Source organism: Enhydra lutris, unplaced genomic scaffold (genome assembly GCF_002288905.1).
Source record: "Enhydra lutris kenyoni isolate GAN:26980312 unplaced genomic scaffold, ASM228890v2 scaffoldscaffold51, whole genome shotgun sequence".
Taxonomy (NCBI): Eukaryota; Metazoa; Chordata; class Mammalia; order Carnivora; family Mustelidae; genus Enhydra; species Enhydra lutris.
The window spans coordinates 9,880,423-9,907,173 of record NW_019154135.1 but is presented as its reverse complement, the minus strand read 5'-3'; the positions used below and the strand labels follow the sequence as shown (position 1 = coordinate 9,907,173).

General features: G+C 51.8%; 1 protein-coding gene across 3 annotated transcripts in view; it reads right to left on the bottom strand.

Annotated features, from left to right (window-relative positions):
* Positions 1-26,751, bottom strand: part of LOC111157035 (dopa decarboxylase) — a 78,315-nt gene that overhangs the window by 6,164 nt on the left and 45,400 nt on the right. For all 3 annotated transcript variants that reach the window (XM_022518241.1, XM_022518242.1, XM_022518243.1), the window contains 6 exons: positions 26,285-26,351; positions 21,598-21,692; positions 17,152-17,219; positions 7,271-7,347; positions 3,126-3,145; positions 514-612 (listed from right to left, as the gene is read on the bottom strand). In XM_022518241.1, coding sequence (XP_022373949.1) covers positions 514-612; positions 3,126-3,145; positions 7,271-7,347; positions 17,152-17,219; positions 21,598-21,692; positions 26,285-26,351 — 426 coding nt within the window. The remainder of the gene's footprint in view (positions 1-513; positions 613-3,125; positions 3,146-7,270; positions 7,348-17,151; positions 17,220-21,597; positions 21,693-26,284; positions 26,352-26,751) is intronic.

The following is a 26,751-nucleotide window of genomic DNA, read 5'->3' as shown; positions in this document are numbered from 1 at the left end:
GGGCTCGAAGTCGACCAGCGATTCTCACTTTGTAGTGCTCATCACAGTCATGTGGTTCATTTATTCAGACAGAGGTTGCTGGGACCCCTCCTCCCCCCCAGAAGGTCCAAGGCCATGCGTGCGCTGCTGCTCCGGGGTGCACAGAGCACCCCTGGGTTAGAGGCCATCCATCCCCAGCAGCTCCAAGACTCCTGTGCTAGCTGTCCTGGGAACCAGATGTCCTGAGTTCTCGCTGCTGCCCCGCCACAGTTGCCTGGCCCTGTGGGGGGCCAGATGTTGCTACAGGACCAGCCGTGGGGAGCGTTCCCTTTGCAGTCCCCTGGACCTGACAGCCATAATCTTCATGAAAGCGTCCAGAAGTTCTGTAATCATGCACTGACTGTCTTCTAAAGATCCTAACCTCAGTAGCCCAAACTAACCATCAGATATTTGCTTCTTCAGACATCTCCCTTTGTTTCTGCACTCCCCAAAGCATCCCAATATGACCCAGATACATAAAGAAAGCACCGTCACCTTGCGGATATGGGCCTGCAGTCCCTTGACTCCGTACATCCTAAAAACAAACCACATCTTCAAAGAGCGAAACCTCCGGCCCAGAGGCAACTGCCAGTGCTGAAAGAGAACAGAAAACATTGCATCAGGGAGCAAAGTGCCGAGAGCTTTCCTCGGGTCCGGGGGGCACCTGCTTCTCTCGAGACAGCTCAGTCCCTGGAGGTCCCCTGGCCGGCTGCCACGTGCCACTGTGGATGGGAAAGCTGACGGTGGGGTGAGCAGAGTCTGCAGCTAGAGTCTTTGCAAGGCAACAAGACAGATGAGGATGGAAGACTCTGCTACTGGGGAGGCGCTGTGTTCATGGAGCATGTTTGTGGAGTGCGTGCTGGATGGAGCTCACCACCCAGCAGGGGCACGAGAGGGGGTTCCTCGCTGGCCACTCCATCTGCAGGAAGGAGGAAGGTAGGAAGCCAAAACCCACACCTCCTGCCCAGCGTGCTCCCTGTGATGTCCCGGCACCCCTTCCCAGAGCAACAGATTCTCTGCCTGCCCGCCAGCTGCCACAGAATGACCGCAAGACGGTCACTAGAAAGTGCAACCCCAGTGTGCTGGTCTTCAAACAAGGTCTCCTTAGTTTGTCCTCAGTTTGCAGCTGGTCAGCACTCCTCCAGCTATGGGGCTCTCCAATGGTTATAAATGTACTAAGGCCAGCAAGAAGGGACCCAGAGGGGAGGGAGGGCCGTGGGGCCATCTGGGACCATAGAGCAGGGACACTTCATTGTGACTCTCCAAATTGTCACGTTCTGGCATTTACAAGGAAGATGCCAAAGGCAGCTCAGGCTCCCTCTCTGTTCCCCGGACCTTCCCTTGCGGGGTGGAGCTACCAGAAGGGCCTGGGGGATGCAGGGCTACAGGGGGGAGGGGGGCACAGACTGGACCTTCCCTTAGCACACGCGTATCTGTGAAATGGGTATAACGATGCTCACTTTGTCCAAGACCAGGTACGTTGAAGGCAAATGACGCTACCTTTCCATCTTTGGCCTGCCATTCATGAGCAGACAGGATGTAAAACCCCTCGGCAAGGTGTTCCCAGCTCCCTCCTCTTGGTACTGAGACTGTCCTCATGTCCCCATCCTTTGACTGTCCACAGTCCTGCCAAGGGGCTGCTTACCCCTTTCATCCCACACTTCCTGAACTAGCCTGGTAGACGGCCCAGAATCCCAGGGTCTCCTCCACAGCCTGGAGGCTGTGACCCCCTCAGGCTGGGGCTTCCAATGTCTTTGAACAAAATGATGATGTCCTATGATATTCTCTCTCTTCGCCTGCTGAGCCCAGCACTCCCTCGTCAAGGAAGCTCTCGGGCTCCAGGGCATTGGCCCAGAATTCACTCTAAAGGAAAAAATCATAAAAGAGCTCCAGAGGTGTTTATAAGCACATTGAAAAGGAAAGATGTCCCTACCTTCCAGCTAAGATAGTAGTAAGACTGGCCAGGGGCCCTGTAGGGTTGCGGCACAGGGAGAGGGTCAGGTGGGAGGTAGGTGACACTTGTGCCTGTGATGAGGGGATGAAAGGAACAACACTCATAGTGTGAGACTGGTGCCCCAGGCCCTTTGCATGGCCAGGGCCCAGACACAGGCTCCCACGCTCCGGCTCTGTGTGTTCTTTCCTGGCGGGAATGCCCTGCATTTCTCCCATGTGACCTCTCCTACTTCGTGGAGATGCTATTCTAAGGACTAACTTAAGTGCATCAGTTTTTAGAAGATTCTAGGCTCCAGAATAATCCCCCCATCCTTCTAATCTGATCCTCTGTAAATTTCATCTGTTTATTCATCATGCATGAAACATCTGCAGAGAATGCCCCTGTGCCTTCCCCTGCCTCCTCCTGGGGGTTGCAGTAGCACAGGACGCACATTTATCCAGGAGGACCTCCCGAGCCCAGTGGACGTCAGTGAGGATCAGCAGGTGGAGCCACTGAAAACTGTCCACACGTGACATACAATTCATGAGATGGCGGCACATGACGTCTGGGACTTCGTCATCACAGGGCATTAGAAATGGCATAAGGAGAAGCTGGACTACCAAGGGCTAGCTGAGGACTTGGAACATTTTCCCTCAGGTCAGAAAGAGCCACTAGAAAGGAAGCAACACAATGGAGATCCGTCCCAGAACAGCAGCTCCCGGTGGTGTGCAGAACGGTCGTCCTGGTGTGTGTGACCATCTGTGCCCTGTCTCCCCCGCTAGCCTTGGGGTCTGGGAGGGAGGAAGAGGGCCTCGCTCATCTGTGAGAAGCTCAGTGCAGTACACAGCTCCTGGCTGAGAAAGGAGGCTGGCCGTCAGGATGGTGCCCGTCCTCATGGGGAGTCTGAGTGCAGAGTTTCCTGCCTCTTCCTGGAGGGGCAGGCAAGATCGTTTCCTCCTAACCCAAGACCTGGAGCCGGCGGGCTGAGCAGAGCTGTCCACCGCCTGCCTCGCTTTGCTAGTTAGGACCCAGGGAGAGGGTGTCTTCTGGCATGACTCTGATCCTGAGCACAACTGGGGACAGCAGGAGCGACAGCCACTGATAGCACCCAACACTGCACTCACGTTTTCCATTACCTGAGACCTGGACTCAGCGAGAGATATCTTCCACTTACCCTATAGTCGGTGATAAGCCCTAGAAAAGAGAAACAAACAAGCAAAAAAAGCCATTAGACACTCTGGTTGATTACACGCCTCATTCTTTTCATTTTCAAGATAAATTTCTTGTGTCTCATCCGTCATCTCTTGCACCGGACGTGAGACCACGGAGGGCCGGGCTGGGTGTGCTCTGTGGCGCTTCCCATGGCGACAGATCCAAAGGGCTTTCCAGAGGGCAGGGTGCCCAGAACAAATTGAAAATGCTGGAGTACGAGCGGATTCCCATTCCTTTGCTCTCTCTGCTTCTGTCAGCACAAAACCCAAGCTTTCTTCTCTTGCCTAGTAGTAACGTGGCTCTCAGATCTGTAGAGTGCTGGTTCGTGCACGGGGAGGTGGGTTTGTGGTCTACAGAATGATTAGATCATAAGACACGAATCAGACCTGTGTTGGGTGTTCATGTTCAGACCTGTGATGGGTGTTCAAGTATGCTCCGACCTTAGTCCAGAGTCTGACACAGAGCAGATGCTGGTGAGTCACCGTTAGATTCATGCCTTCATCCTGGATTCAAACGGCTTCAGATGTCTGGCTTGTCGTCAGTCTCCCCTTGTGCGTAAAGCTGCAGAGCCAAGGACCTCGTCAGGGACAGGACTCCAGCAAAGAGTCTCGGATGGGAGTTGCTGCTCGGTGGTCTTAGGTCAGCAATTGGCTGGGAATTATGAACCTGAGCGGCAGTCCTGTGTTTTGCACATCTGATCCCCCAGTGCAGGTCCAGACGAGGCATGCTGGGGCTCATCGGTGTCCCCCTTTCCCCAAGGAAGAGCCACGGTGGCTGGCCATCGCAGGGCCGCCCCATGGGCAGCCGGGACAGCCGTCCTCCGAATGCCGTCACCCCGCCCTCGCACACGGCTCCTCCCCGCTCCGCGGAGCGGTGTAACTTACACTTCCAAGGGATCTAAAGTTGTCAAACAAACATCGACAGCAGGGGCACCAGAAATGACCCGACAGGGGTGCGCAGACGCACAGACGCCAAACACCTATGTGCATGTACGAGCGCTCGGCAACAGTCTGTTAGAAACGCAGATGGCCTCGTGGGTGAAGACGTCCTGGGTGAAGGCAAACGCGTGACCCTCCTGTTTAGTTCACGTCCCATCGCCATCACGTGCCATCGCCACAGCAACGAGCCATGTGGGGCCGTTTACATCGAATCAAAACGAAATAAACTCAAACGCAGAGTTCTTCGGTCAGGCTAGCCCCATTTTGAGGGCTGACGAGCCACGTGCGGCTAGTGGCCGCCACACAGACAGAGCAGGATAGAGGACATTTCCTTCCTCATGGAGGACTCCACCCGACGCGGGACTAGAGCGGGAAGCAGGTTTCCGATGCAGAAGCTTCTGTGGCTAAACACCATGGTGAGTGAGAGAAGGAGCCTGCTTCTCAGTGGCCCTGTGTCCTTAAGGACCAGCTGAAGACCGGGTCCGGCTAGGAGTTGCCCTGACACAGGTGTGCTGTGAGCATGAGGAATGCGAGTCCCTGTGCCGACAGCATCCTATGACCGCAGCTGTCCTCACGGAGCGGACTTCTTAATAAGCGTCACGTGCCTAGTCAGTCTTTGCAACGACATAGGAGGGATGGGGGGTGAGCAGCTCCTACCTGTGCCAAACTCAGTAGAAACCACGCGTCCCATGGGACTGGCAGAAGACGCCGCTGCGGGACGTCAGCCCCTGCACTTGGGCAGTGGGCTTCTGGGGACTTCTGGGCTCACCCTTCATGCTTCTTGTTTCCAAAGGTACAGTTTTTGTAATGAAAGAGTTTATCTGGAAAAGTCTATGCAACAGGTGTGGCCACTTTTCCCTGTCACCAGCGTTGTGACAGAATTTTCTATCATATAAAAAAACACAGATCCCACTTATTTGGGTCCCAGTTCCATGACACGCGCCTGGCCGCCCCAGCTGACAAGTGTCCGAGGAGATGAATGTATAAAGAGCAAGGCAGATGCAGGGACGTATTGGGACGGCGACCGCTCCCACTGCTGCTGCCAACCACCATCCCCAGGGTCCAGCGGAGCTCCAGCCGCAGGACGACTGGGTCTGAGGCTCCAGGGACACAGTGGGACAACGGACATGAAGTCAGTGAGCGAGAGGGCCGCGTGACGAGACTCATGTGCCATGAAGGGACGGGAGGGCTCGGCTCCAGTGGAGAGATCTGGGAAGACCTCACGGAGCGGGAGCCTTTTGTCTAGGGTCCCGTGATGAGCAGGGGGCATCCTAATGACCTCCAGGCGGGACAGTGGGCTGCGGTGGATAGTGAGCCGAGTGCCACAACCTGAGAGGCCACAGGTCAGGGTTGAGGAGTCTTCTTTATTACAGAGGAAGGATCTTTTTAAAAATCCCCATAGAATATTCTAAACACGGTTCCTTTTAGGGAATGGGAGGCTTAGCGGCACTAGGGCTGAATCCGTGTGGATAAAAATGCCCGTACATCTGCTGGCCATAAAACCGTAAAGTTGATCTTGGTGATCTACTTGTGAAACGCAAAATGGGCCACCATTGCTGTTGACTTCGAGAGCTTTGCGGGTTTTGGTTTTTTGGTTTTGTTTTTTTTTTGTTTTGTTTTGTTTTTAGGGGAAAAACACAAGTAACTAATATTTTTCATCTCTAACAGCCACAGCAAATACTCCAGTAAGAAACAGGCTTCCTATAGAAGCAACATAAAATGCGTGTCCGTATGTCTTGAGCAATAAGCCGTCCTCAGATGCCCTTTGCTTAGCCTCATTCCAAGAATCACTTCATTGTGTAAGGGCAACATCTTGCATTTTAACTGTCGTGATCGCAAACATTTTTATTATCTGAGCAGGAGATACTTTTTTTTTTTTGGGGGGGGGAAGCCTGGCAATCACTTCAGAATTTCAGTGTTTCGTGCCAGTTCCATTTCTACAAACTAGACTTGGATTTTTTAGGGCAGTTTTAGGTCCTGAGCAAATCTGAGTGGAGTGTGGGGCCTGCGAACATCAGCAGGGATGCGTGTCTGCACTCCACCTGAGAACAATTCTTAAACAGTGCTAAGTATGTTCTTAAAACTGTAAAAATATAGAGCAAATTAAGAAAATTCACATGTAATTACAACTGTAAGTACTATTCACATTTGGAAATTTTTCATTGCATGCTTTTCAAAAGGAAAAAAATAAAAACAAACTTTTCTATTGCTGTCTGGGATCATTCTCCTAAATATCTGATTCTTATTTCTTTGGTAAGAACCTCAGGAGCACCTGGTGGCTCCGTGGGTTATGTGTCTGCCTTCGGCTCAGGTCATGATCCCAGGGTCCTGGGATCAAGTCCCAGCTCTGGCTCCCTGCTCAGTGGGGAGCCTGCTTCTCCCTCTGCCTCTGCCCCTCCTCCATGCTCGTGCTTTCTCTCTCTCTCAAATAAATAAATAAAACCTTTAAAAAGAAAAAAAAAATCTCAGAGGAATCTATATTTCCACTCCCTCACCACCCCCTCGTGGCTCGGTCTGTACTAACTGACGATGTGACGTTTGGCTGTGACCCAGGACAGCAGCCATACAAAAGAAGCTATTTTGTGTTTTCTAGGAATTGCTCTGTCTGTGCCAGGGAATGTTCTGCTCCTCACCATGACGCAAGCACCTGGCCGTGTCCCTTCTTGGCCCCAGTCTTCGGGAAGCACAGAGCCAGGATGCAGGCCTGGAGATGGCTTGGGTCCCACCAGGGATGATGGGCACAGAGGGCAGGTCTAAAGACCCAAAGGATGAGAGACACATGGACGTGCTGACCCTGCCTGGGCATCATCAGGGTTTCACTTCACTCCCCGAGCCCCCAGCGCACCCTGTGTTCCCCTGGTGGTGTTGGTGTGAGTGGACACATGCTCAGAGAGACGGTAGGGCAGTCATGCTCTCAAAGGTCCTACACAGGAGGGGTCCTCACCTGCACTGAAAGCGATGCTGTGCCCACCCCCAGCCCCGTGGGCCCCTCCCCGGCTCCTGCACTGAGGTGGCCAGAGGTCCCTTCAGTAACCCCCAACCCCAGGAAGCAGCGGCTCCCAGAGCCTGGTCCCCATAGACGCAAGCCTTCCTCTCTGGCTTCCAGGAGCAATGCAGCTCTGTTGAAGACAAACCCAGAAAGTCGCAGAAAACCAGGCCCCCGGCCTACCTGAGTCCTGATGGCTATGCTTCAGGTAGAGGGGGTCCAGCTTAAAGGCCCCTATCAGGTCTGTCCTCTTCTTCACCCTGGTTTGAGAGAACAAAGGACGGTGCTTAATGAGGAAGACCCTTGAATGGGCCCCCGTGGCCCTTCCCTCCTGGTCCCTCTTCCAGTGGGCTCAGTGCAGACACACCTGCTTTAAGACCCTTCCCTGGGCCCAGCCCGTCAGCATGTCCCTCACCTGTGTGCCCACCATCCCCAGCTCCACTGCAATAAAACATTAATCTCCAGGACTCCAAGCACTTGAGAGGGCCATCTAATAAAAAACAAATACTTGTTTTTCATCCCTGGTTCCTGGCACCCAGCCGCTAAAACCCTTGGAAACTCTGAGGGGTAAGAATGGCTCTCATAGGCCAACGAGAGGATCGGTGACTGGGGCCCCCTGGGGAGCTGCAGGACGGGGCTGGGTGCCGGGAAAACCAAATCAATTTGAGGGTGAGACGCTGAGCCCTACCCCCAACCTCTGGGGAATCATGGGGAGAGGGAAGGACTGAGATTGAGTTAGTGACCAATGGCCAACGATTCAATCAATCATAGCTATGCAACGAGGGACGGCATTGCTGAAATCATCAATGTGTGGGGACAGAGCCCTTCCCTGGGGGAGGACAGGAAAGTTCTGTGTCCTCCACCCACACCCATATCTTGGGCTACCCATCTCTTCCGTCTGGCTGCTCACTTCTTTTCTTTATAATAAATCAGTAAATGGGGAGCCTGGGTGGCTCAGTCGGTTAAGTGTCTGACTTGGTTTCGGCTCAGGTCATGATCTCAAGGTCGTGAGAGCTAGCTGGTCATCGGGCTCCCTGCTCGGCGACGGTCTGCTTGTCCCTCTCCCTCTGTTCCTCCCGCTCATGCTCTCTTTCTCTCAAATAAATAAATAAATAATTTTTTCTAAAAAAATAAATAAATCAGTAGACCTAAGAGAGGCGCCTTCCTGAGTCCTATGATCTATTCTAGCAGATTATCAAGTCTGAAGGAGCGGGGGATTCCTGGGAGGCCCCAGCTTTACAAGAAGTTGGATAGAAGTACAGGCACCCTTGGACCCATGACTTGCAAGACGGAGCCCATCTACCTGTGGGGTCTGCGATAACTCCAGATACTGAGCGTCGGAATGGAATCCCGGTATGGGACACCCAATTGGCGTCTGCAGAGCCGGTGAACGGATGTCAGGAGAGGAAAGCCAGGAGGGGAGCATGCATCCCTGCTCTCGGTACAGACCTAGCACCTGGCCACTGACCGGCCTCACAAGAGTGTGGGGGATGCACAGAAGCTAAAGCTGAGAAGGTCGTCCCACACGAGACGCCCTCAGACTCCGGACACAGTGATGGTCCCAGAGAGCTCAGGTTGGATCTCGTATTTGGGCTGGGGTGGGAGGTCTGAGCTCTACGATAATGGCCTCTCTGCCTCGCCTGGCAGGCGCAGACACCATCTCGCAGCAGTGTGAGGCAAACAGACTGTCCGAAGGGCAAACTGGAGAAGACATGTCAGTCTGGTGGTCACTTAAGCTTGAAAGCAAATACGACATGATGAGTGTCTGCGAGATAGAACCGGGGGACGAAAGACCGAGGCAAGATGTGGCTCGCCAGTGAGGAGCGGGGGAAAAGGCCAGATTTACGCAGGAAAGTCATTCAAGTGCTATTTCTACAAAGGGTCAAAAGACAGACTCTGTCAGTAAGCAATAGTGAGCTGTCCAGGGCATGAGTGACTTTGACCCTGGACAAGAAATTGGATCTCACCTGACCTCAGGCGCGTGTACGCAGGAATTCGGGGCACCCCCCCAGCAGCCTATGAGGATGTCCCATAAGAGCTTTCTCGGGTCTCCCTGAACTGGCGAATGCGCTGCACTTAGCCTTAGAGAGGGACAGAACGACGCACAGGGTAGAACTCTGTCCTCTGTCCTCCATACATGAAGATCACATTGCCCTTTCCACCCAGGCCCACGACGACCTTGGAGCGCTGCCTTCCTAATGCAAACGTGTTCGGGGTTTAAGCCCCACAAGAGGGCGGACATCATGATATGTCCACCTCACAGTTCAATGGGTGTCTCCATCCCCTCCCGGGCCTGGAGGAGGCCATGCGGCGCACGTGGGTCTATCCCTGCCGAGTTCTACCATACATAATCTTCCATACAAAGTCCCACGTAATCTGTGGTGTCATTTTGCTTTTCTTCCTTCCTTCCTTCCTTTCTCTTTCTTTCTGTCTTTCTTTCCTTTTCTTTTCTTTTTTTGAGATTTATTTCTTTATTTTAGAGACACGGAGAGTGTGCCCGTGTGAGTGGGGAGAGGGGCAGAAGGAGACACAAGATCCTCAAGCAGACTCCATGCTGGGCGCAGAGCCCCACAGGGGACTCGATCTGATGTCCCCTGAGGTGGTGACCTGAGCTGAAATCAAGCCTCGGCCGTCTCACCCAGGGGGCCACTCAGGCGTCCCCTGCACGTTTCTAAACATAACATGAACAGAAGCTGTTTCAAGATGAGCAGCGTCATGGTCTGTGTATTTTCCCCAACCTGCTTTTTGTCTCCAAACTGTCCTCCTGCGCTTCTGACCCGGGCTTCCGTGTAGATCTAGTTCACATGGCCACCTCTCTGGACTGCTCCACCAGCAGACCACAGGCTGTCCACTCTCCTCTTTCTCCTCTTGCTTGTCCCTCGTCGCGAGCCAGACTGCACTGCCCACCCCCCGGTGCCCTGGAGGATGGCACCTGGGACTCATGTCCGGTCACGGAACGGGGACGGTGAGGCCGTGTCCAAGGCAGTGTGGCCTCAAGCTCCTCTGGTTCCGCGTCCGGGACACCAGCCAGTGCGGAGGGACATCATCGGACCTGGCTGACAATGTCCCCGGTGGGATTTTAATGCGCATTTCTGACTTCTAAGGATGTGGAGTCACCTTGCATTTGTGACGCTCCCCTGCTGTCTCCTTCGGGTGAAAAACCATTTTTGTTCCTTTTCCTACCAGGTCATTTGCCGCTAACAGCCTGCATTAGATCGGAGAAGCTGCAGAAGGAGCAGGGATGACAATCCCAATCCCCGCGGGCTGATTCTGGGCAGTCCCCTCTGGTTTGTGCTCCGCTGTGTCCGGCTGTGTGCGCTGACTGCTCCTGGACACGATGCTGGAGGTTGGATGGGGCACAGCCCCGCCACGCTGTTCTTGGACTTTTTCCCTTGGCTCTTCTGGGCCCCTGTAAATATTAGGCTCAGCTTCACTGAGTGCCAGGAACACACCCAGACAGATACTTACTTGGGTGTTACTGGGCTCTGACGCTCCACCTCCCTCTCCAGAGCACAGCACACCCCTCATTCAGTGAGGACATCGGATGGGCTTCCAAATCCTTGTGTATTTCCCCCTCAAGAATCTGCACAACTTGTGGTCTTTTGGTACCTTCCTTTGTCCTAACTTTATGTCTTATCCTGCTATTATAAAGGGTATTTCTTTATTTACAATTTACAGTACTGCAAAATTGTGCAAATATGACAAATTGTACAAAATTACAATACTGTAAAGACACAGTATTTACCATACTACATACAACTTAAAAAAATTACCTGTGCTGACATGCCTGGGTGGCTCAGTCAGTTACGTGTCCCTCTTGGTTTTGGCTCAGGTCATGATCTGGCATTGGGTTTCACCCCCAGCACGGAGTCCGCTAGGGGATTCTCTCTCTCTTTCCTTCTGCCCCTCCCCCTCCATTATACATGCTGTTTATTGTATATGTAAAGCCTTAATGATGTATGTCTAGAAATTTTGTTGTGTTTTTCTAATGCTTTGATTAATTTTTTTTTTTTTTTTTTTTTACTGCAGGCAGTCATCATCTGAGAATAATGGGAGTTTGGTGGCTTCTGTTGTAATCCTTATACTTTTACTTCCTTATGTCTCTTTCTACGCAGGCTGGGAGAGCAGGAATTGAACTGAACATAAATAGAGCAGCCTTATAAGAATAAGGCTTGATCTTAAAGGGCATCCTTCAATATGTCACAATTAAGAATGGGCTTACTATAGATTTTTTGGTAGATATCTTTCATCAGAATAAGAAAGTTCGCTTCCGTTCCTATTTTACCAAAATTTTTGTTTGCTGAAATTGAGTTGAATTGAGAACTTCACCTGAAGCTCTTTCCGCACCTGCTATGCTGATGACTCTCTTCCCCTTGACTTTTTACACAGCATATGACATTTAAAAACCTTCTAATATTTTTAAGCCACCCCACATCCCTGGAATAAATACATTTGGGTCACAATATCCAGTCTTTTTTCCCTTAAACATCATGGAATTTTATATGCTAATATTTGATGTCAAGATTCTCATATTTAAATCTGTGAGCAAAACAAACTTTGCTCTTCTTTCTTTCTTTTCTTTTCTTTCTCCGTAGCATTTTTTCCCAGCTTCTCATCCAGTTTTGGAATCCAAGGAACCTGAACTTCATGGCATGAGAGCAGGCGTGCGTGATCCTTGCTGCTCTCTGTGAAGTCCGCTCGCGATTAAACTGACATGCTTGACAGCTTCGTAGCATTTGCTGCTTGGAGAATTTGGAAGCTCTTGTTGAGTGAGAATTTAACTTTTGATGGATAATAATTTTGTTAATAACTATATCAAATATAGCTATGTTAAGAAGAGCTGTATATAATCATCTTTAATAGCTGTAAGATTTCGGGCACTGGGTGGCTCAGTGGGTTAAGCAGCCACCGTTGGCTCAGGTCATGATCCCAGGGTCCTGGGATCGAACCCCGATATTGTGCTCCCTGCTCAATGGGAGTCTGCCTCCCTCTACCCACCCCCCCTACTGCTTGTGTTCCTTCTCTCGCTGTGTCTCTTTCTGTCAAATAAATGGATAAAATCTTAAAAAAAAAAAAAGCTGTACGATTTTTTGGTTTATTTATCCATTCTGTTTCTTCTGGAGTCAGTTTTGTTCACATGTGTTTGTGGTTGTTGCATGTGGACACTGTCGGGCATGACGTTGACAGGGTCATAGAAGGAAGGCTGTTTAAACAGACGTGTGCAGGCATGCACACACATGTGCTCACGGGCAAACACGGAAATGGCCTGTGGAGGCAGCAGAGTCCTCTCACTCGGAATGGGCCTCATGGTGAGGACGGTGTCTCCCTGACTCCAGACACATTCCTGAGAGATGGTCCTGGGGCTGAGGGGAGGGGACTCCTGCCTTGTACGGAAATCTGCATTGTCTTTCCCTAACCCTACAATACTGTGTGAGTGTGTGAGGCTCACAGAACGAGGGCTCCTGTTATGTCCTGGTGCCGGCAAAGGAGAAAAACCTTTCAGGATGGGAAAGGGCCCTGGGACCGAAGTGCAAAGAAACCAAAAAGATCCACAGAAAACTGTGCATTAATGCTTATAAAACAAGTTCTAGGGATGCCTGAGTGTGTCAGTTGGTTAAGCAGCTGCTTTCGGCTCGGATCATGATCCCAGGGTCCTATGATCGAGTCCCGCATCGGGGCTCCTTGCTCGGTGGGGAGCCTGCTTCTCCCTTTGTTTCTGCCTTCGACTCTACCTGCCTGTGTTCTCTCTCTCTCTCTCTCTGACAAATAAATAGATAAAATCATAAAACAAAAACAAAAAAACAAGTTCTAGCATCCAATCTTGTCATAACAGAGTGATCAACCATCTTCCCAAGAAACTAAACTTCGGAAGAAACCCAGTGTAACAGAAGAATGCAAAATCTATAAAACTACTTGTGATAAAACTCAAATTTTATTTGGAAAAAGACACCAAGCCTCTTTCTAAAGGGAGAGGAACACATGCCCTTGGCATAGGTGGACTCTGAGGCATTCTTTGGAGAAAATCTGATGTTAAGCAGATACTGAGGTCTGGGCAGAATGGCTGATATTTACAAGATTCAAATGAACAATAAAAAAACTTATGAACAGAATAATGAAATCATTATGAAATGGATTTACTATGCTTATAATGATTGCAAGTTTTCAAGACTTCCAATTATCTTGTCCATTTCAATATTTAGAGAAAATAACCAATATGTTTACTTTAAATTATAGACTAACCATTGGTAAAATTGCATTACACAAAAGAGAGACTCTTCTGATTTTAAAGAATACAAACAGCCAGTGAGAGCACTAAAACACATGCACACACACACACATTTATATCATACTTGTTGTACTAGCAAAATATCTATAAAAAATTTGGAATTTAGGATTGCTTGTTCTCAGCTCTTAGGGATCTAATGGGATGCCTATCCTTTCTGAAACCTGGTTCTTAGAAATGCCTTATTACCTGTTTCCTGTTGTGTTGACACCACATTTTACCACAATAAGCTCTTAGAATAGCAAAACCTTCGTATTGGAGTCTGTAGATATTTGGGACAGTACAAAGGAGCCTGTGACTGCTAGGTCAGTCACCTCACATGGCCCTTTGTCAAATGCCATGTCACCAAAAAGACTTTCTGTGACCCTTCTCTCTGTAATAACCAGGTGATGAATGAATGGGACCATGGAGGCATCTCCCTCACACGTTTCCCCCTACCTTCCAGTTCCCAGGCCCCCCAAGCTTCTTACCTGAACCTCTGCTCTCTCTCTTCCCAAACCCTTCCCCCGCTGGACCTCAATCTACAATGGCCTGTACTTGATTTTGTGTAGTTTCTTGTTTTACTTTGACTCCGTGTCATTTACTGGAAACTCTGTCCCAAGGCTGAGACCCCTAGGGCACAGGGACGACACTGCTCTGGTCTCAGCTCCAGGGAGCTCAACACCAAATGCTTTCCAATGAAGTCATGACCTTTCCTCCTCCTCGTTGCTCTTGGTTTGGACGGGGCTGACCCCCAACTCAGACACTGTTCTGCCAGCATCTCCACTGTGCAGCCCCCATGGTGGGGACGGCTGTGGGAAGGGCCACCTGCAAGCAAAGCAATGCTAATTATCATCCCTGCGAAAGGAGAGAGCAACTTCTGTATAGGAAACAAAACCTCAACAAAACACAACAACAACAAAAACCAAAAAAACAAAAAACACACAATAAACAACAACAAGCGCGCGCGCGCACACACACACACACACACACACACACAGGAGGGGTGCTTGGGTATAGTGAGATCAGAATAAAACCTAAGTTTGATAAGAATCAGAGAGAGAAGCCGACCAGGACGTACGTGGCATAATTAAGGTCATATGTAGGGTTTAAAATAACTGGTTGAAATCCCTGAATGTCAGCCTTATGGTTTTATCTTGTAATTTCTCACGAGCACCACTATGCACTGAGCCGTGTCCTCCTCCCCAAAATTCAGAGGCTGGAGCCCTAACTCCCCAAATGTGGCCGCATGTGAACACGGGGTCTTTAAAGAGGCAAAATGAGTCAAAATGAGGTCACATGCCCGGGTCCTAATCCAACGTGACTGGTGTGTCACCAGTGTCCTTACAAGAGGACCCAGAAGGGACTGTCGACTCGGCACACCACACAGAGGCTTCCACAGAAACCAGCACTGGCTGCCCCTTGGTCTCTGGAGTCCAGCCTCTAGAGTCGTGAGGAAATAAGTCTCTGTCTGTGTCACAGAGTTCCTAGCGGGGTGGCTGACACAGCAGAGAGCAGCCGTCTTTATGCTGAAATGCAAATCCTTCAACATCAGATCCTGTGCCATGTTTATGAAATCGCGGGATGAACCCTGGGGTCTGGGGGAAGGACGGATTGCCCCACATGCGTGAAATCACCTTGAAATCCTCCACAACTATTCTGTCCAGGACCCCAGCCACTCAGGACCCAGAAAGCACATCCTCTCTCACAATTCAAACCGTGAGGCAAACCTTCAGGCTCTCAGATGCACAGGGGGGAGGCAGACAGCTTCTCAAGCACTGACTCCCATCTTCTCCATGGATCCCCTACTGACTGCCCTTCTCTGGGGCAAAATTGCAAATACCAGGGTTCGCCCTGACATTTGACGTGTAATTTTATTCGGCAGACAATAAGCCTCCCCTCTGCCCTTCTCCAGGTGACATGGCCTCACCCCTGCGCTCCCTGCGTCTCTCCCACAGGTCACCTCACAGCAGCTCTGGTCACACCATGCCCTGTGATGGGCTCAGACCCTTCTCCCCAACGCCATGGATGCAACCGTCCTCTCTCGTCCTTAACTGATAAACTAGCTTTTTGGACCCAAGGACGGGAGGCCACGTTTTTGTATTGATTCTTATCATAGCTCAACGTCTGATCACAGATTGTGTCCCCAAATGCTTGACCCTGAGATCAAGACCTGTGCTGAGATCAAGAGTCAAGATGCTTAACCGACTGAGCCCTCCAGACCTCCCTTAAACATCTACACCTGAAATGATTATTTTGTCCAGGTAAGGAGTGAAATGTCTGGGTGAACCACAAGCCCCTCTGGCCAGCACCGCCCAACAGCCCTCCTGGTCCCCGTCACTTCCCCCCGACCACCCTCCAGGCTGTTTGTGTGACTTCCTTGGTCTGACACCTTGCTGGCCAGTGAGGACACTGTGAGCTCCCCGGTCCGCTCATGCTGAGGCCACTACCCCTCCCCAAAACAGAGGCAGCACGGCCCCTTCTGGCTCTGTGCCAGCTCCGTGCCCAGGACCCACAATCTGACCAAATACACCAGCAGATCAGAATTACATTTCAAGGGGCGCTTGGGTGGCTCAGTGGGTTAAGCCTCTGCCTTCGGCTCAGGTCATGATCTCAGGGTCCTGGGATCGAGTCCCGCATCGGGTTCTCTGCTGGGCAGGAAGCCTGCTTCCTCCTCCCTCTCTTTCTCTCTCTCTGCCTGCCTCTCTGCCTACTTGTGATCTCTGTCAAATAAATTAAAAAATCTTAAAAAAAAAAAAAGAATTACATTTCAGTCCCAATTAAAGTTCGAAAAAAGGGGCTTCTGACACACTGCACACACTATTCTTCAACTGTTCCGCATTAAATAAAATAGACAAATGCAGCACCGAGAATACAAAGGAACACGGACGTGCACAGACTGTAGCTTGTAGAGATCCTTACTCGTGGTCAAAGGCTGACCAAAAAAAAAAAAAAAGAAAGAAAGAAAAGAATGGATTTGAACTTTTTTTTTTTTTTTTTTTTTTTAGTAAAGCACTGAAAATGTGATTTTATCTTTGGACGAAATAGTCAAAAAAAAGCCCGGATCACTCAGTAAACGGGAAGAGCAGACCTTGGGTGGGGTGGGTGAAAACCATTCACTCAATTACACGTGAATGATTTTGCACAAAATTCATGCAAAGCACCCCACTCCCCGATCTAAAGGTTGATGAACCTCCTTCCTCCCGTAATGAACATAGCCGAACCAGCTTCCACTCTCCCCACACCACTCCCAGTGACCTCTGTTTCTTAGAACATCATCTACGCGATGGAAATGTCATCCACTGAAGTTTCTGAATTCTTTTTCTTGCTCTAAATACAACCAACATGGTTACAGCTCTGTTATTAACAATTTTCAGGAACTTCATGGGAAACAGGAATACTCTTAATTTCCCTGGGCAAATGCTTTTAAGCCCCGAGGCTTAGAGTCGTTCAGCATCTAAGAATGGAAACACAGAAGCCACCGACTTAGAAATATGCCCTGCGATTTCCTTGCGTTCTTTTCGTTAACGCTAGCTAGAGCCAGCTACCGAGCTTCCTCGAGGGACCTTTGTTACGTGGCTGCCGTGTTGCAATCCCGTGCTCTGGTCAACAGCTTTCCACCAGGGCAAGATTTAGCAAGAATCGCGGCCATGGATGAGAAGGGAGGCAAGCGGGGCACAAGGGAGGTACGCCTTCCTCCAGTGATGTCATCCCCCGCTCCCGGGCTCCCTCCCCAGAAAGCCACTTTTGTCAAGTGCAGTGGGTACAAGGTCATGGGCATCTAGCCAACGGGGAGACTCACCACATCGCCGAGCAGTCGAAATTCACCAACAGCCATTTGTGAGGATTGAAGTTAAACGAGTCTGCAAACTGCCAAGGCATAGTAACGACAAGAAGACGTTTCGGTTACGAATGTCTACTTATAAAACAAGACTCCACACCCAGTGATTAACCATTTTGTTTCACGCGTGTAAGGCCATGCGGAGGGGAAGTCACCGAGGCCGTGGAGCTTGGGGACGCAAGGGCAGCTGGGAAGGTCCGGGCTCTGGAACTGGCTTGGGCGGCCACCTGGCCTCTGCACCGCTCTGTACTCATTTTCAAGGGGGAAGAACACATCACAGCTCATGAACGCATGAAGCTGGTAACAGAACTGATTCTGGGCTGAAGCACAGAGCAAGGAGGGTTTGATGGCAGCTCAACAGCTTACTCCGTGTGGACCAGAATGGGAATGGCTGCTTTATGGGGAAATCGTGGTATCATCACAGCCACGAACCCCTCAGCCCAGGTCCTGACATGGAATACACGCTCTGGTTCGAAGGCTGTGTCGGGACCGTTGCTGATGTGTGGTTATTAAGATTTGTAGGTGGTAAGCCAGTCGGGTGGTGGTCCCAGGGACCACAGTGACGGCTACTGACTCCCAGCAACTCGTGCTGAAGGGGGACCATCTGCCAGCGAGCAGTCGTCAGGATGCAATGTGAAAACGAGCATAGGGTAGCGGTGACCAGGCTCGCTGCTTTGGGGAGGAGTGGGACCTGCTGAGTCAGGCTGGAGGAGGCTACAGAGGGTCACCCCACAGATGTTGAGCATGAAGGCCATCTGGCCCACTGGCCGTCCTTGGGATGCAATGCCAGGCACCCAGGAGACGTCCAGAAAGTTCATCTGAAGAGTAAACTGAAGAATTCCATTCTTTTTACGATGAAAAGAGCATAGGCTGTGGACTTAGAGTCTCAGATTCTGTTCCTTAGCGTTCCCACTGTCTGGCCGAGGGCCCTCGGTGGGATGAGTCTATGAGAATTTATAAATGAGGGACTGGAATGTGCTAATCTCGAAACTTCCCGTTACCACTCCCTTTTATTTCTGTGTTAATCCTGACTTGGTATAGGGCTATCACATTTGAAGCAAGAGGATGTATTTTGAGGACCTTGGATAATTCAAAACAGGCAGAACCCCAATGCCCAATCCAAGGGCAACCCCAAGAGAAAACGAGGAGGGCTGCTGTTCCCCCCATGAGGAGACACCCGCTCCCAGCAGCAATAGCGACACAGCTCATGGGTCTGGGGGTGCTCTGAAGCCACATGAGTCCCTACTCATTTTTAATTGGGAAAATTCCCAGTTCTACCTTGCCTCGTGAAATGAGATGTCATCCATATTTCAGGTCATACACTTTCAAATTTGCATAGTCTAGAGTCATATAACATGTATCTACCTTTCAAACTACTAGACTCTTTGGAATAATCCTAATTTAAATCCATAGATACCATGCAGGAAATTGTACTGATCTGGCCTACAAAATACTTTCTGCCTGCCCCTCCCTCAAAACTCACGAACTAGCAAATTTCTCAGAATACATGTTTCATCCTAAGCAAAGGGAGGGTGAAAATGTCATACCTAAAACTGGGATCTCCCCAATTTTTATTTAATTGGTTGGTTCTTTTACTAATGCTAATGCAGTCATCAATAAATCTTCCCACATACCTAAATATTTCCTTCTTTATTTTTAAAGATTATATCCAAGTTCATTGCACACCTATCAGTAATGGAAGACAATTCCTGGAAGACAATGTGTAGCAACGGCCAACAACGGGCGTTGACTCATTGATTTTCGGGGCTGCCCTATTTCCAAGCAGAAAATCGGATTTCAACAACAGAGACCATCTGAGGAGGGCACTGGGCATTTTCATGGGGCTATCCCAAATCGTGCTATCTTGCATTCTTCAAAATGCATGCCCAGCTTTATCCTTGGGATGCTGAGCTGGGGCCGGGGCCAGCTGGAGGCCCTTGGGTGTAGCCCGGGATGGGAGCCCCCGTCACCAGGGAGACATCTGCTCGGCCGACCGTGACCTCGCGCGTCAACCCGCTCTGGGGGAGCAGATTCATTTCCTTCCACGTTTCAATAAAAGCGACTTTGAGAAAGAGACGGGAAATGACAATGCGTTTCATTTGTCGATAAACGGAGACAAAATGTGAAAGAAGAGCTTTGTTTGCCGAGAATTTTATTAGCTCCCTGGGGGTAGGGGGGCTGGTCTGTTTAATCCTCCTTCATTACCCAACCGCTGTGTGCTCGTCCTGCTGGCACAGAGAGGAGTTCTTATCTCCGGGCTGGGGACGCGGCAGGAAATTGCGGCCGCCTTATCTCCCCAGCTGAGCAGCCAGGCCCTCGCCCCACAAGGAACAATGTGGGAGACACGGAAATGACTCAGCGCCGGGCATGAAAATCCCGTCTGCTGCTGATACCATCGTGCTCCAGGGCCCGGCGCTGCGGTGGGCAAGATGGTTCGTCACCCCAGCCCTCGTGAAAGCTGATCCCAGGTCCTGGGATCACAGGGAGGAGGAGAGCGGTGGTGGGGAAAGATTGCGCAATCCTTAACCTGATGCTTGGACCGACCAGATGCTGGGGGCAGGCTCACAGATGCCCGCTGAAGGCTTTGCCCTCCGTCCCCGAGGCGCCGAGACAGACCTTCCCAGTCAGGAGCATCACTTCTGTAATAGGACTTATTCATATGGTATAGAGATCAACTTTTCATAACACCCACAAACCCAGCTCCCGGCAATGAGCTGCACGGAGCAGGGTGTCAGCGTGCTCGGCAGAACTTCTCACACTCCACCACAGCCCCCTGCCTCCTGCTGACCTGCGCCTTTGGAAGCCGCACTTACCAGCCTCTCCCCAGCCCTGAGCTGAGGTCTGGGGCATGTTCGGGGATCCATAAGTAATCAGCGAGTGAGGGAGGCTTCATACATCCAGGGACACGATGGAGACACGGACCGAATGCTATTTCATTCATCAGCAACTGGGGAGTGGGGGTAACTCTTTCCCGAGATGGGAATATTTGTGTTCTATACCCGACACTCACTTTTCTGGTGTTGCGACATGATGAGGATCCAAATTAGCAATTAGAAAATTAATTGGCGGCAGAATTACCGCCAATTACAGGAGAGCGGCGAGAGGTTCCCCGGGACAGGCCTGGCAGCCGTGTTGGAAGATAATAAAAGGATCCAATTTGCAGGGGCTCACCGCGGGCCTGACGTTGTTTTTAAGCACCTTAAGCACGATTAACTCTGGGTACTTACAGCAACCCCTCCAAGGAAAGATCATTACTAAATCCACTTTCCAAAGTGTACAGACGCCACTAACCTATCCAGAGGGACACGGCTAGTTCCCGGGTAGAGCTGGCGTCCAAACAGTCGCTTAATGCCAAGGATCGCACCCTTAGTCCCTGCACGGGGTGTGGCCCGGGGTCTCATGAAACCCTTGCCTATGAGCATAAAGCCAGAACCGAGGCTCCTCTCACTGTCTCCTTCCCTTGGTCTCCCTGCAGTCTGTCTCTCTGGACCCTTTGTTGTGTCTGCAGTGGAGTTCCTGGCTAGAGGAACATCCTGCTTGAGCCTGAAATGGCACGTCAGAGCACCCCCATAATGTCATCTCTCTGCATTAAGTCTGCACCCCATTACCCTGGCAGCCCCGTGGAGAAGCAGAGTATTGGGTTAATAGTTTTGATGACTATTTCTCAAAAGCAGCAGGCGTTTCCGTGGGCATCACAGGCCACGGTTTCCAAATTCCGAAAGCGGTGTAGGGTGTTTAAATGCATCTGTGGCTGCTCATTCAATATCTGCTAAACTAATAAACCACGCTCAGGGGCCTGGTCAGACCACGCTGTCATCCTGAACGAGATCGAAGAAAATTGCAGGTTGCTTTTATCCCTGACCTCTTGAGCTGAAGGGCATTAAGATTTTATTTTCTTCCTAAATATTTCCCCATGGTTGCAGAAGCTAAAATGTATCCTACCGTGAGAAGCCGGCCCAGAATTTGTGCAGAGGGAGAAAGAGTGCCCAACGTCAGGTATAATTTCCAGAAGGTGAGTCGTATGACTGGGCAGATTCTCAACCCCCCTTATAAGGAAATCTGATTTCTGATAATCACAGAATGTGATTGGAAGTAAGTTGCTAAAACAAATGGTGTGTCACAGCCTTGTAAGGAGAAGTCACTGATGACATGACACTTTCAAAGAGGGACCCTAGTAAAGAGAGGGGTGCCTGGGTGACTCAGGGGGTTACGCGACCGAATCTTGGTTTTTGGCTCAGATCATGATCCCAGGGCAGTGAGATCCGGCCCCGTCAGACCGCACGTTCAGCACAGAGTCTGCTTGTGGATTCTCTCTCCCTCTGCCTCTGCCCTTCTCCACTAAAATAAATAAATGCATCTTAAGAAATTTTTTTAAATGATCTTATTAAAGATAAAGAGCACACCCACCTCTACTCCATTCAGAAGATGCCGGAACTCAGGGCAGATGAAGGAGCTGCCCGCGTACGCAGCATCGATGTGTAGCCACATGTTCTCCTCGTTACCTGAAATACAGAGGCGGCTGGTGAGCTTCCCAGGGGATGCCCTGAGGACCACCCCAGCCCAGCCAGGGCTCTCACTGTATACAGTCCATCAATGCATTTGCTGGCCCGGTTCTGGGCCCTAACAGGCTCCCCGGGGTCTAAGACAAGGAAGCTGAGGGCAGAGGTCCTGAGCTGGCCCCAGACGGCACTAGCAGAGAGCAGGTGCTCAGGGATGGCGAGGAAGATGAGGAAACTGGGATCAGCTTCCCTGCTTAACGTGAAGGTCGATGCTCACGCTGGAAGGGGCCAGTGTGGGTGATCCCTCGGGGCCCCTCACACAAACTCATTCCAGTTACACCCCTTTCTCGGCCTTCTCCCATCTCACCCACCGGGAATTTCCTCCCAATCTTCCTGGCTAACCCATCCTACAAGCTCCGTGGGGAATGGCGGGGTGCACAGCCCCAGCGACCTCTATCCGCACCCCCCCCCCCACTATGTCCATCTCGACACGAAGCATATTTGTTGGTTCTCTGCTACCTGCAATCATCCCAGGCTCCTTCGTGAACATGATTTGTGTTTTCCAGCCTTGCCAGAATCGCCTAGCAGGAAGGGACCACGTCTTCCTCGCAAGCGAAAGTGTCTGATTAAATGAGCTTCGTTGACTGAGACTCTCTGGGTTCGACTCCTGCCTCCAGCCACCCCGCAGCTGCACGGCCTTGTGCCCCTTCAAGCTCATTCTCCCTCGCAGGCAAACGGACACAAACATAGCACCTGGGACCTCGGGGAGAGACCAGATGACACCCGTAGCCTCCTATCGTGACGCCAGGCCCGAGGCCGGTGACACATACACGCGAGCACCGTGTTGGGTCCCTCCTGTGTGCTGGGCACTTAAAGCCCGTCACGAAATCCATAACCATGGAAGGTTGGGGGTGTTCTGATGGGGAGCAGTTGTCCTGTCCTGCCCGAACTGGGCCAGGGCAGCGCCTGGAGGGTTCACTCAGCCCCAGGCACGTGCATGTGTGACAGCGGACGGATGCAAGGTTCACCTTTCCGTGGGTGACGCTCGCTAACCCTGCACCATGCCGTGAGGAGTGGAGAGTCGTTCTGAGCCCTGCTCATAAAAGCTCTAAGAGGCGTTTCAAAGCTTTGATTCTCTTTGAGCTTCTGACGGGAGGGATCAAAGCCCTCGGTTGGATCCAGACCAGATGCATTCCTCCGGCACACTCGATATGGCCTCGGAGGGTCCCGATGTGGTTGGCATGTGAGCACCCCAAAGCGTGTTTCGGGCGGAGGGGTTGAGGGTGTGTGTGGGTTTCTCAGGGTGGATGCAACCAGAGCATGGAGCCTCCTGACGACGTGGGATTTCTGCTTCGAGACAGCAGCTCACCCACGCTGGCCACAGCCCATGTTCCTCCTGCTGGAGGGCTCTCCTGCTGGGCGCCGAGGGTTCTGTGCATCACAGAAGCCTCAGGGGCTCTCCAAGGACAGGCAGCAGCCGCAGATCCAGGCTGTGCTCTCCATGGGGCCATGTGGCCACCCTCGGACCACCAGTCAGGGCACTTCCTTTTCTGTTTTCTGTTTTCTGTTCAAGGCACACGCATGGAGTTTGAGACTCCAGTTGTCTCTGTCCGGTTTAGAACTGTCGAGGGCAGGGGTGAGGCAACGCAGGACCCGGGCCTGCACAGGCAGACGAGTCAGGAAGGACACGGGCCATGAAGGCAGGAGGAAGGGGAACAGGTTCCAGAAGCAGCAGACGGGGCTCTTTTCCTCCCTCAGCCATCATCCTTGTGAGAGGAATGTTTGCTAACAGCAAAAACCACAACCCACTCCGGAATGTGTGGGAAACCCGGAGAGGGGCAACGGGAAGGAAAGACAGGGATGGGGGTGCACCAGGGGAAGGTGAGCTGTGGGTTCATAACTTTACTCCAGAAGAGCTCTGACCTTTGCCCTTGGCTCCAGGGAGGTGACCTCTAACCCCTGGAGTGCTCTGCCTCATAGGAGTCCTTTCCTGCCTGGATCTTTGGCTCCCAGAAGGTGCATCAGCAGGATATATGATGGTAGCTTTGGGCCATATTCACTTGGACTGCTGCAGGAGCTAGGGATGGAAGGTATTAGCTGCACCTCCCCTGAGGAGCTGGAGACTACAGGTCAACCAGGTGAGGGTCATGTGACAGTTCCAGTCGAACTCTGGGCTACAGGCTCGGTGAGGTTCTGTGGCAGGGGACAGGGGCTCCCACTCTCTGTGTGTTGTCACCATAATTGGGAGGGGACCTAGCTGTGCACAACCTCACGGGAGAAGACAAGAGTTTGGTCCCTTCCCACATTCTGCCCCATGCCTCTGCTCCCTGCAGTACAGCACACCTAGGTGACTTCAGGGAGTTCTGTGAGTCTCTCTGGCAGATTACTGAACCTGAGGGTGGTTTTGGAAGGTGTTGGAAGGGAGGGCAGTCTTTGAGGGACTGGGGTCCCTCTATTCTTCCTGTGTCGTGAGGGGCAGCCCCCCACCATCCCAGTGCTGCTGGGTGGGGCTTTCGCTACCCTGTGCACCCTGCTACCCTTCCGCACTCCCCGGGACCCCGTCCTCCGCTCCCCACTGTCGCACCTCCTTCCTGTCGCCTTCAACTACCTGTTTTCTGCATTTCATCCTCTCCCCAAGAAAACCGGCTGGAAGCCTCCACTGATTCATCCAAGTGGACCAAGTGAGACCAAGTCTCTCTCTGGTGAGTCATTTTAAAAAGATCCAAGAAAAAAGTGTCTTTCCTGAAGCAGCAGTCTGGAGAAAATGGTCTTCTGGCATATACCGTCTTTGTCAAATCACAGTGGATGAAAAACTGACCGTATCGTTTTAACAGTTTATTCCAACCGTAACAGAGAACGGAGTCCTCTCGGAATCCCAGAGCAGCCCTGTGTGAATGCTGCGTATTTGGTGACCATCACGGAGCTCACTATTCCCACGGCTCCGGGATCTGGGGAGCAGAGGGAGCTCCAGGACGCGGGACAGCCTGGGCTGGCTGACCCACTCCCTGGGGCTCTGTGAATACCGACTGCCTCCCCTGGGCCGTCAGCCGGCTGGACAGCCAGGGCTCTGCCCTGCCGATGAGCTCTGGCCCTGTAAACCTGAGAGCCCTGGACGTGACATCAGCCAGGCACTGCAAGGACTCCCAGTTCCCAGCCTAACATCTGAGTCAAAGGGGCGCCCAGTGGCTTGGCTGGGCACAGCAGTGTTTGTAGTGGGCAAACCGCCGGCCTGAACCTCCCAATGTGTCCCTCATCCCAGCCTCGGGCTCTGTATCACTGCCCTCAGCCAGCTCCTCTCACATGCTGCAGGGAAACCGGTGCGAACAGGCACATCCACGCCCACAGCTCCTGGGCACGGCCGGTCCCTGGCACGCCTGCCTCCACCCTGGGTCTCCATGATTTTTGTGTCTGAACTCACCTCTAAAGAGCCCTGTGAGGGAAGGACTGACGTTCAACTATTGTGCCTTAAGGTGGGGACGCGAAGCTTGGAACGGGAGGGCCCACAGCTTGAAGGGGCCAGCTTGGGCTGCTGCGGGGGGTGCTGTGACCAAGCCGAGCCCCACCCTGCTGCCCGAGCATGGGCACAGGTGGATCCCCATTAGGAGAGGTGGGGGTGACGCACACAGGGCTGGGGGGCCGCTGCCCATGGGTGGTGTGCTGTCTAGCACAAGCCACAAGGATGCGGTCTGGGGCCTGAACCATCTCCATGGGACCCCAGAGCACCCTGATGACGAGTCCTGTGGTCCTAGGGCAGTGGGTGCCCTATGCCCCGAGGACAGGGGCAGGGGGTCATTAAGCCACGTCTCTGCCCGAGAGAAGGTCTCTGTCACAGAAACCCTTCCCGGACCCGCTGGGTGTCAGAGCTGTGGGCTGAGGTGGCAACTTCAGAAGCACAGTCCTTACTCACATTCCCCTTCGGGATTCTCTGACTCCGCATCCCCCCGGAAGGCCACCCATGTGCCGTGACGGAGGCGGGAGGGGAGTGTGGCCCCAAAAGGCCCAGCAAGCTGGTACTTCTCCGGAGAAATCCAAGGTTTGAGTTTGGATCTGCTTAATCGCGTAAGGTAATTTGCTTAACTGCATTCAGTCATTCCAGAAAGGCTGACAAAGACACGCTGGGCTCCGTTCAAAGATGGGTAATCATCAAGTCCTACAGAAACACGAGCTCCATGGGGCTTCCCGAAGAGTTTGATTTTGTTCTCTCGGGGCAGGTAGGGGGGACAACGGAGCCCTGGAGGATTGTGGCCACGCTGCACGGCACGCAAGAGTTGCTTCTTACCAATAGCGTGTTGGCTGAGGCAAGCTCAGCGCTGGTGCAATTAGGCTGCATTTCTGGGTATGTAGATTTCAAGCTAATGAGATTTATGCCATTGCAAATAGAGGACGCATCTAGCAAAGCAGCAGAATGTGAAGTTACTATTATATGCCCATCCCATTACATTGTGCTTTATACTATCTACGTGTATTATGATATTGTAATATGACCATGAATCCTGTTGTTAGTAGTAGAAGAAGGAGAGCCCAAGGAAGAAGGTCCACTAAAGTCTTCGTATATCAAGAACGTTTTCCAGAAGAAAATCCGATCAGATACTTACAGATAGGACCCACTTCTAGGAGATTGTCAAACGAGCAGCAGGACGTGGTCCCCAACGTAGCCACCACCTGGGGAGTAAAAAGCAGACCCCTGTTAGGCCACCATGTTTTGGTCACTGTTGTAATGTAAGCAAGCATTACGGCTGCCCCCGGACGGGCCCAGAGCCTCGGAGCTGGTGCTCGATCAGCGTCCGCTGGCCGGAGACCTGAGCCTGGGGGTGCACCTGCCGTCTCTGCATGGCAGCTTTACGACAGGTCGGGAGAACCATCTGCCCACAGGACACCAGGCTGTGCGGTTGGAAACAGCCCACGCGCAAGACTGACTCCCCATGTACCGACGGGACAGGGAGGATGCCCTTGACCCCTGGATGGCGTCCCCCAGCTCAGATTTACTGACAGATGCATATATGCTAACTACAGTTACAGAGTATCCTTGCTTCTGTGCAAAGGAGGTGTGGAGCTCTCCTTT